General features: G+C 45.6%; 4 protein-coding genes across 4 annotated transcripts; 3 read left to right on the top strand and 1 right to left on the bottom strand.

The window, feature by feature from the left end:
• Positions 1–685: 685 nt before the first annotated feature.
• On the top strand, positions 686–2529 carry F4813DRAFT_243053 (uncharacterized protein). The gene is made up of 2 exons (XM_049240055.1): positions 686–1469; positions 1547–2529. Exons 1-2 carry the CDS (start codon positions 874–876, stop codon positions 2280–2282), a joined length of 1332 nt encoding a protein of 443 aa, XP_049095887.1. The 5' UTR covers positions 686–873; the 3' UTR covers positions 2283–2529.
• Positions 2530–3605: 1076 nt separating this feature from the next.
• On the top strand, positions 3606–5504 carry F4813DRAFT_373222 (Poly(A)+ RNA export protein). The gene is made up of 3 exons (XM_049244794.1): positions 3606–4189; positions 4256–4713; positions 4796–5504. The coding sequence occupies exons 1-3, from the start codon at positions 3932–3934 to the stop codon at positions 5151–5153; spliced, it is 1074 nt and encodes a 357-aa protein (XP_049095888.1). The 5' UTR covers positions 3606–3931; the 3' UTR covers positions 5154–5504.
• Positions 5505–5944: 440 nt separating this feature from the next.
• Positions 5945–8083, top strand: F4813DRAFT_243077 (heterokaryon incompatibility protein-domain-containing protein). Its single transcript, XM_049240056.1, has 3 exons — positions 5945–6395; positions 6463–6623; positions 6689–8083. Exons 1-3 carry the CDS (start codon positions 6350–6352, stop codon positions 7961–7963), a joined length of 1482 nt encoding a protein of 493 aa, XP_049095889.1. The 5' UTR covers positions 5945–6349; the 3' UTR covers positions 7964–8083.
• A 935-nt stretch (positions 8084–9018) lies between these two features.
• Positions 9019–10783, bottom strand: F4813DRAFT_373224 (P-loop containing nucleoside triphosphate hydrolase protein). Its single transcript, XM_049244795.1, has 3 exons — positions 10379–10783; positions 10209–10321; positions 9019–10149 (listed from the first exon to the last, which is right to left on the bottom strand). Exons 1-3 carry the CDS (start codon positions 10690–10692, stop codon positions 9206–9208), a joined length of 1371 nt encoding a protein of 456 aa, XP_049095890.1. The 5' UTR covers positions 10693–10783; the 3' UTR covers positions 9019–9205.
• Between the last annotated feature and the right edge of the window lie 139 nt (positions 10784–10922).

The following is a 10922-nucleotide window of genomic DNA, read 5'->3' on the forward strand; positions in this document are numbered from 1 at the left end:
TATCGCCTTCTTCTTGCTTACTGTATCCAATTTCATGATCGCTGTTGCCTACCTAAGGTATATTTCGTTCTAACACAAACATCCTGAGCCTTACATCGCTTCGCTCCGCATGAAACATCAGGGTACAGCTCCGTTATGATCGTACTGTCCAATTAATAAAGCTGTGGACCAGTGGACCCCCTAAACCTGCATTACAAAACAGCAAATGCATGCATGTGATAACCTCCCGACCCCAACCTGTTGGTTCCTCTTGCCGCCAATGCAGCTATCGATAGGTACCATACCATGATCTTACCTTCCCGTTCCAAAGGCTAAATGGAAAGCAAGCGCAGTCAGCCTACATAGGCGGGAACTCATAGGCGGGAACTACCTCACCTGCATGCATATACCAAAGGTACATTAAGTACATTAGGTACATTAGGTACATAATACATACATACATGTAAGTGCCTAATTCTGTCTTGTACATATGAGTTTCTCGCGATCCTGCGCACATATGTATTGTACACACCGTTCCTCCATCTTCACATTCGTTCCATCTTCCGATCTAATACCTAAATCTTTATATATATCCCCATTAAACGTCATTGACCTAATGTACATCATATCGAATCCATAATTCGTTTAATTAGGACGCATTACTATCTCTTAGTAATTTGTTTAAATTGCCTTCATATGTATTTGCCCTCTCCACATCCAATTAAACCAAACGAATTTTCCAGTCCAGATAGGGGGAAGCGGCTTACATGAATCGAAGCCGTCTGTCGGGGGCCTTGTCGCGCAACGCGCTAATCTTAGACTTACCACGGCGCAACCTTCGAAGGGTGGGAGCCACACGCCTACGCCCACGCTCACGCTTATGCTCGGTCAACCATGCAGAGATCTGCTGCTTCAACACCGACGCAGAATGCGACTCCTTTCTTTTCTACCAATATCTGGGGGAACAGCAGCACCAATTCGATCCCCAACATACAGTCGCTATCGAGCCAAGGTGGTCGTAGCTCTAGTAGATCGCGTCCCGGTACCAGTTCGGGCGACAAAGATAAGGACAAAGAGAGGGAGTCTAACCTCTTAACTAAAGACCGCGATCGCAAACCTTCTTTTGGGCGCAAACCATCATTTTCTTCCCCCTCCAAGGGAAAAAGACGGGGAAGTTCGTCCAATGCAGGAACAGGAACAGGAGGCCAGATTAGAACCGACGCTGCTATACCACCCGCTATCCCCCCTGACTTTGCGCTTGCCGCCGCCGCCAGGTTGGCAAAGGAACCCGATATAGTATCCTCGCCGGCATCGACCGATTCTTTTTCCAAGATGATAGCCCGCACGGCACCAACGCCTATCAATGGCTATTATCCTGCTTCGACTACAACTTCTCCTCCCTTAATTCAAACCGAGATGCCCTCGCTTCACCAGCATATCCACGAAGTCGCTAATAAAAGGATATCAACTTTAGACTATCTACGCAAAGCGTATGTTCCTAGAAGAGGCCCTTCCTCCTTTTATTCCATCATGTCTCTTTGATCAGAAAGCTGATAATCTGTGCTAGTCATGAGGGTCGCGTCTACTGGTTCAACACGTTGCTTTTTGACAAGCCCGACCTGGCACGTATGCCTTATTTTGACAGCCGTAAGCTGGCCTATCGTGCTACCAACTATCTTCTGCTCGGCCTTTCACTACCAGCCGTCATGGACCTTAACTCAAGCACGTCGCTCGAGTTTCTTCGCTCTCTCAACACCCTACTCGCCGAGTTTGAATCCTACCAGCAAATCCATACCGAGAATGGCGTGAACACGAGTTCGCTTTCCCGCGCCCGCATACCAAATATGTTCCGCCGAGGACCTGGTGGAAGAGGCCGGAGGCAGTCAGGTGCTAATGATTTATATACCGAGACTAGCAACAATAGCCTAGCTAGCGGTTCGGCCGTGAACTCAATGCCTACGAGCGTTATCAACTTCGGGCTTGGTGGTGAGGGCAACGACCTTGTGCCTGGAGAGGAGTACACTCACCTCTTAACGCCGAACCTTCCTTTCGATCCCGACTTTTTTGAGACGTTTGCTACACTATGCGACGTATTAATCGATTGCTACTCGAGGCTTATGGCCCTTCTTCCTACAGCGAAAGACTGTACTCCTATCATTGCAGAGCTGTTTACCAAAGCTGATGCCAAGGTGCGCAAGATTATCATCCAGGGTGTGGTTAAAGAATTTGAAGAATCTAGCCGGACGGGCTTGAAACAGGAGATTGCTAGTGTGGGCAAGGTGGTTCTTGGCGGCTTGGTATGATGAGGATATATACGTAATAGTGGGTTTGTGTTTATTGGCTTGGTTGCTGTCCTGGTGTTTTTAGGATCACTTCCGGTTGAGGATACCAAGTAGCATGGGTTACAGGGCATAATGGCGTTCAAGTCTTTAAATGGGATATTATGCATATAATGATCACTAGTATACTACAATGTCTAACCATGGCGAGTATATAAATATAATTAGGCATTGCTGTCTATCATAACGACCGAGACTATGATGTAACCTAGACTACATATATAGAACTGACCTTTATAGAAAAAAGTGAGAACATGTCCATCAGATACCATAACGCATTTTTTGTCTTCAACGAACTAACCATTGGCTAGCCTCAGTGCTTGACTCTAATACTGGTTATCATCACATGAACTTCGCATTCGGCTAGCATTTGAGTTACCAAGATCCTACACGACCTTCGATCCAGAGCAACATAGACGGAGGAAAGGCTTCCCACGAAGCCCAGAGTTTGGGTTGTCTAGCAGTCCATCATGAAGGGAACCCCCTCGCACCAAGAATAAGCCCCATCGAGTAACCGAGCCACATCCTCAGGGAAGAAGCAGGGCAATCGCATAACTATCGATCTCGACAACAGGGGATCTGCACCTATCCTTCGCGCCCCCGGCCCGCTTAGTCCACGACCAACTGTCATCAACAAGCTCCCAGGCACTTGAACACCGAACCACCCAACTAAGAGCGCGGACTCATATCTTCGTCCATGAGGTCTCAAGGCCAGAAAGAACGGGCCAGCACACTGAGAAAACAAGTGATGTAGCGACAGGCGGGGCGAATTATAGCAGAACAAGGGACAGATAGGAAGACATAAGCCGCTGTGCTTCTATGGCGGCGCGTTTCCGCTTTCCTTCAGAAAGAAGGATGTCCGGGGACTTTCTCCCAAAGCATTCTAGAAGAGGAGACGATCAATCGTGGATCAAAAGTCTCTGTATGTAGCTTCGATAGCGATTTGTTGGGCGAGGGGGTTGTAGAAGAAGGAAGAAATTTTTATGAAAAAGCTGGACCGGAAAATAAAGTTTTAAAAGGTTTGCATCTGTTGAATATGACTAAGCAATTGAAATGGTGGGGTCAATCTAGCAAGATTACTGTCCAATCATACCTAGGTACCTAAGGTACATATGTAGAACCCGTCAAAGCTCTGACAAATATGTGACTAGTCAGCTTTAGGGAATGGCTAATGACCTGTAGCTTTTAGGTTGGTTGGTTACCTACCTACCTAGGTACCTACATGTAGGTAGGCTTAAGTAGGCGCCTGCAAGATTAAGCTTTTAGTTAGGTTAGGTACTTCCAGCACGCGTTTAACTTCACGTTAATGTCAAAAACGCTTCGTCTTCCATTCCGCATTCCGCATTCTGCATTCTACATTCTGCATAACAATAACGGCGCATCAAAACACCATACATTTATGCGTATTTCTATACAAGCTACTCAGTACCCATACGGTTTTCCCAGCGGTTTGCCTTCAGCTTTCGAAGCTATCATTGTTTATTCTGAAGGGTAGCCTCGTGCTGTATCTTCTATATTCTAGCCGCCGTCGCCATATTTACCAACCGCTATTCTTAAGGAATCACCAGAATTACATATCTATACGGCTGTAACGGCCAGCATCGTAATTCGAGATGTCGGGACTCTTCGGGAGCAGCGCTGCTTCATCAACTCCTGGCAACACTATTGGCGACTTAAAGAACGATGTTGCCCTGGCGAATCCCCCCGATGACACAATCTCGGACCTCGCCTTTTCGCCTACCTCAGACATCTTAGCCGTCTCAAGCTGGGACAAGAAGGTCCGTATATATCAGATTGCTGCCAACGGTACTAGTGAAGGGAAGCATATGTATGACCACGAGGCCCCTGTTCTCAGCGTAGACTTTTCTAAAGTAAGTCGATTTACATTACTGTTGCTATTATACTTATCGAATATCGTGTATTAATGCATGTCTTAGGATGGCAACAAGATTGTGTCTTCCGGTGCCGACAAGCAGGCCAAAGTCTGCGACCTACAGACCCTCCAGACGGCGCAGGTAGCCGCGCACGAGCAGACCGTCCGATGCGCACGCTTCTTCGAGCTACCCAACTCGAATGGACCAATGCTAGTGACGGGCTCGTGGGACAAGACCGTCAAATACTGGGACCTACGGCAAAGTACGCCCGTCGGATCCGTCACTTGCCAAGAACGCGTATATTCCATGGATGTGCGTAATACGCTACTGGTAATCGGCACTGCGGACCGCTATATCAACGTCGTCAATCTCCAGGACCCCCTGAAATTTTATAAGACACTTCAGAGCCCCCTTAAGTGGCAGACTCGTGTAGTCAGCTGTTTTACAGACGCTAGCGGTTTTGCTATCGGCAGTATCGAGGGTCGTTGCGCCATCCAGTATGTGGAAGACAAGGACTCAGGGTACGTCACTAGTTTAGAAAAAAAAAAAAAAAAAAAAAAAAAGATATCCTCTCTATTTTAGTAGGTTACTAACATACGATAGCTCCAATTTCTCATTCAAATGTCACCGTGACCCGCCTCAGGGTAACACGACGCAGGTGTACTCTGTCAACGACATCTCATTCCATCCACAGCACGGGACGTTCAGTACGGCCGGTAGCGACGGCACGTTCCACTTCTGGGACAAGGATGCGAAACACCGGCTGAAGGGATACCCTTCGGTAGGGGGCAGCATCACGGCGACGACGTTCAACTCGGGAGGCACCATCTTTGCATACGCGGTCGGATACGATTGGAGTAAAGGCTACATGGGTAACAATCAGAACTACCCCAACAAGGTCATGCTACACCCCATCCAGGGAGACGAGTGCAAGCCTCGTCCAAGCGCTAAAAAGCGGTAGAACGCCCACGGCTCAGGACGACACAAGGCGTGCATGCTGGATAAACAAGGTGATTGGAAGATGGAGGAGTAATCAGGGCAGAACAGGAGGAAGGCAGCTGTCAGCATGTTGTCGTGGCTGCTACTTGCCTACGCATATATCTAACAGATTAGTTTGCCGAGCAGGCGGATAATCAGAATGCGGCTTATACGGCCCCGAGTCTGCCTCGCAGGAAATGGAAAAGGAAAAAAAAGAAGGAGAAGTTGTAGGAATATGGCCGTTGTAGAGATGAGTGGGCAGGCGGACGACACGATACCATGTGACTTTATCTACGTAGGTGGACAGAGATAATAAAGAATACGCCTTTATTAATGCATAGTACCTAGGTACTCCTCAGTTCTATATAGGGTGTTGTGGGAAAGACGAGTGCGCTTGTCTTCCCAGGTCCACCCTATCGATGTTCATGCCGGTTTATATTATTTCAGTATATCTTCTTATTTGCCTTCCCGGGAACGTCCCTCTTATCTCCATCAGAAACAGATTTTAACTCATTCGCCCAGGTGGATACCTACGATACAATGCCTCGTTGCTCAGCCCTTCAACGTGGTCCAATAGGGAACTTAGTGAACTATGTGCAATACGACGCAACAGAAAGGTTTTAGGCAGGCTGCGTTGACAAAAAATAATCATTCAAACAATATCCAACCTCAACAAAATTTTGTTCCCCGCCAGTCGAGAGTCACGAAAACCACTCTACCGAATATTTCGGAGCGAACTTCACGAGTACTACCAAATACGATGGAACAGTCTGACAAGACGGTCGCAAGACAGCCTGGGTTTCACGACGAGAATTTAAAGGAGATAAAGCAGAAAATGGATAAGGTGCCCGACCGCCTACCCTTTCCTGGTCGTCCCGTCTGCCATCGCTGTCAGACTCTACTACGGGGTGAAGCAATCCCAAACAGGCACAGGGTACACAAATACAGGGTAAACAGGTACAAGGTAGAAAGACGAATCCTGCCGTTACCCAAACCCCACGAGCAGCTCAAACCCCCAAGCTGTCGTATCTGCTACCTTCTTGCTGACATCAAGCACTCGTCATTATATGCAACATGTCGCGATGAAGCATTCCTTAGCAGTAGCCCTGAAGGCATACTCAAAGTGTCTCGAGGCAAACATGGTCCCTGGGGTATAGAACCTTATTTTAATTTATTTGGATGGCTACGGGAATGTTTGTTGTATTGCCATCAGTGGCATGCCGATGTCTGTACTCGACCAGCATTTCCCCCAATGTCTCGCCTCCGAGTAATTGATTGCGAACAACAAATAGTTATTTTCGCACCTGCGGTATGCAAGTATGCAGCCCTTTCATATGTTTGGGGCGATAACCCAACCCATGTTCCCACCCCAAACAAGTTTTCACAGGTGGTTGTCGATGCCATCGAAGTCACCTTATTGATGAAACTTCGATACCTTTGGGTTGACCGCCATGTAAGCCACATCCTCGTACTTTATATATAACGACTCAGTTTCACTTATAAGCCCCAATATGACAGTGTATCAACTCGAACGACGAAGCAGACAAACATCATCAGATCTCTCAGATGGGCAATATCTATGCCAATGCAGAAATCACAATCATTGCTGCTGCAGGAACGGACCCTACCTACGGTCTTCCCGGAATAAGCAGGCCCCGAAAACAACATCCAGATGGATTTCCTTATCTCAGCCATCAAATAAAGGAGTCCGTCTGGGCAAGCCGTGGTTGGACTTATCAGGAAGGGTTCTTATCACCAAGAAAACTTGTCTTCACCGATTATGAAGCCTCGTACCTCTGCGATACAATTTGCTTAGCTGAGCATGCTCAAGACTCAATGTCCATAATGGCAAGAGGTGTGGATGATCGTCTTAAATCATTTACGCTATCTTACTCCGAAGATGACAAAATAATATATAAATATAACATGTACAGAGTCCACCAAATGATAATCGAATACAGCCGAAGACAACTAGGTTACCCTTCAGATGCACTACATGCAATAAAGGGCGTTATAAAGCTCCTAGAAATCAAAGCGTTTACATTAATTTGGGGAATTCCCATACATTACAACCTACCTATGATACACTGGTACCATGAACATCCAACTGAAAGACGCCCTGGCTTCCCCAGCTGGTCATTCCTCGGCTGGAATGGCCCCATTCAAGTGCACCAGATTCCCACCAGATACTGCATACATTTCAAAGCATCGTTAGGAGATGGAGAAAACTTACTTTTCGGCGGAAAACGCATGGCTAGCATTGCTAGTGAACTAAGGGGACTTGGGGAAAATGCACCTCGATATTTGCACCTGACAGGCTATGTAGTTGATCTGCCACTTAAAAACATCCAGCAGACAAAGTCAGTACAGAACTCAGCTCGAAAGATGATCTGTGGTCACCAAGTCATACCAGTACAGGATACAGCACCTTCCAGCGGAATATATGCGTCTCTAAAGATGCGCCCCGGCCTTCGCATCCTAGTTAAAACCAATATTGATGAAAGCAATTTTACGGCGTGCCACGTGCTCGGATTCTTTATCGGAACAGATCTAGAGAAGGATATTGACCCGTCAAGTCGTGCAGATTTCTTGCTATTAAGACGTAGCGGCACGTGCTATGAAAGGATTGGTTATTTAGCGTGGCGGTTGCGCCGATTTTCCAACACATTTTATGACTATGGGGATTCCGTATATTTCATAGAATCTGATGATGTATCAGATGAAATAATAGAGCTTCCTAGGACACCATTGTGGGCGGGGGAAGCTGAAAAGCGGACTGTTGTGGTAGGGTAACTTTGGGAAGTACTAAGAGGGTGTTTACCAGGCTATCGTATACAACAAACTACTTTAGCACTTAAATAATAGCTTTTAGGACATCTCTAATAAGAATTATTGTACAAACGTTGCTATAACGATATGTCATATAATAATAGAAAGGTAATATTGAGTTATTATTTAGGGATGATCATAAATGACGTTGACGTAAGGCTTTTAATTATACATCGTCCTTGTGAAACTCTTAGCTAGAAAGCAAATCACTATAAAGTATTTAAAGTAGTTCTTCTTATAACTACGAAAGTAAACAGGGGCTGCAGAAAAGAAATACATATATCGGTTAACATATTAGCATAATTTATAATACAAAACTACAATCGTAGCCATGCTTAATAATATTTAAAGGCGTAATAGTTACATACAATGTACGAATAAACACACAGTAGAAAAATCTAGAACTTTTACACCTTAGCAATTATTAGGCATTGCTAGGTAGCTGTTGTAAGGAATGCGAAAGAAAGTTGCTTATATATCATGTTAAAAGCTCCTCTTATCACTCCTGATTTCTAATGCCTGGTCAAAATGGCCATGTCCTTGATAGTTAGAGATGTGATGAGAGTAAAAATAACCTTTCGGCGTTTTTTAACGGACTGGGGTTCGAACCTGCGGCAGGGCGGCAAGAAGGCCAACTTATTCAGGTCGAATATCTAACAGTTCACCGTGAAATCCTAGGTTTTGAGCCCCTTTTCACTTTTGTTAGTTCTTCTATTTTAATCCTTCTTTCCTTATCTAATAACCTATGATTTAAATAATTTTCATCGCTAAAGTTCCTACGACTATATATCCACTTATAAGAGTTGTGCTACCCACTACAGAGTACTGGGTTACGTATTAAAGCATCTTCATAAAGGTCATTGATTAAGGAGCGAATACTCAAATACTATCTCAATTGTCTTCAACGAAGTTGTATAACTATGTGAAATTACCGAGGTTACCTTTGTTGTGTTTACAGACATACAATGGTTTTCTAGATTTGGTATCATTCACTGTATTCAAAATCATAGTAGAATAGATGAAGTAAAGACGGTCTTGGTTAAAAGTGAAACCTAATATGGAAATCCACCAAGCAAGCATCAACAATTTAATATTCAGGTACGCAGTGTTGTTAACATAGTTCCTTGCCCAAGTAATATATTCAATGACCAAAACTGATGCTTCATTCACACATTATCAAGCGAGGGGAATAGTACCCTATTATTTCTAAAATCCCTTGAAAAATTTAGCGATATGCCAGCCGATATTAAACCATTCGAGGACTTTCCCCCACCATGTCTTGGGTGGTTCTGGCCCTGTGCCCGTTGCCTCCTCGATGGGTGGGGATTCTGAGATAGGATGCTTTGGGGTGAAATGCTGGGAATTGGGGATGCTTGGAGTAGACTCGACTGATGGTGGGGGTTGTACCTGCAACTGTCCAGTAGGTGATGTTGGTAAGTCTTTTGTAGTAAGACTTGGAGTTAAGGGGGGGCCGAATTTGACTGGGACGACGGCGCGATCTCCTTCAATTCTGATTCTAGTCTTCACCGGGTCCACCCTCAGCACTTTAGCTGCCTCCGTTTCTGCCATTGGGATGCCACTTTCGAGCTCTTGAACAACCTGCAGCTTTATCTCTTTCGTCTTTGCGTAGTGTTGCCGGACCAACCGTCTAAGTTCCTTACCCCTTTTTTGGGAATGACGCCTTCTGTTTAGGACGAGTCCGTAGCTATCGACAGATCCTTTGCCTTCTGGAAAGCCGTGATGATACACTGTGCCTCCAGAGTAGCGACCCGGTGGATCTAGGATCTGGTTTAACTCCTCGTGATGGAGAAGTTCTGGGACCCTCTCCCAAGCCTCTTCAAAATCATCTGGACTCCATGAATCCCACTTGTTGGTCATGATTATAATATTTTGGAAGAATTCCGGGCCACAAAAACATTGGACCCATTGGATGGTCTTCAGGTCCTCGGTTCTCAGTCGGTTTTCTATCTTGCCGTAGAGGAAGATAAGCCCGGCAACTGTGACAAAGGGACCAAGAGCCTGTAAACAGCTCATGATATCTTCGTAACTGGCTGTATCGTCCATATCTGAGGCACCAAACCCGGCCGTATCCACGAAGATGTATTGTTCCCCGTCAATGATAGCCGGACATATTTCGTACTTTCGGGTACCTGTAGTACTACATTAGTATTTGTAGATTGATACGCGGGAACTTCTAGTATATAGTTACCTGATTTCCAAGTATACCCTATCTTCAAATCCAATCCAGTCAGCTCACGTAGGATGGTTGACTTCCCCGTTCCCGTTTGGCCGACCACGAAAATCAGCTTGGTTCCTTTTAGACTGCAACAAGATTAGGATCATAACCTCTTTAACATGAGCTCCATAGCATAGACGTACTACTCCTTGACGAAACTAACGACGGGCTTTGATGCTGCTCCTTTGGCAGCAGAGACTGTTTTCATCAAATTTTTGTAGGCCCACTTCTTCCAGCTTTTTGATCTTTTACCGCCATTACTACCCGGTGTGGAAGTTGCCGGCTCAACAGAGCCATCCTCATTGTCAGAGGTGTCAGATTCATTATCTGAGTCGCGTTCGCAGTAGGTGTCCCTGGGTAAATCTTGTGCGGTCGCGCGAGGGTGCTGGACGTTCTCAAGGGCTGGAGCAAACTCATTCCCTCGAATATGCTCTCCTGTGGTAGTTGTCATGGTCATATTGAATATGATGTTAAGATTTTGGCTCTTAGTTCTTGGAGAGGGGGTGATCTTCAGAAGCGGGCTGCACTTTAATATTCATGCCTTGGGGGGGGGGGGGGGGGGGGGGGGGGGTATTGGAGGCCCGTATTTATTTAAATTATAATTTTGATGTGCGTTTGGATATTTTGGGTTTTTTTTTGTTTTATGAAAAAAATTTAAATAAGCTAAAGGAAAAAAAAAAAAAAAAC

Source organism: Daldinia decipiens (genome assembly GCF_022478715.1).
Source record: "Daldinia decipiens strain CBS 113046 unplaced genomic scaffold F4813scaffold_42, whole genome shotgun sequence".
Classification (NCBI taxonomy): Eukaryota; Fungi; Ascomycota; class Sordariomycetes; order Xylariales; family Hypoxylaceae; genus Daldinia; species Daldinia decipiens.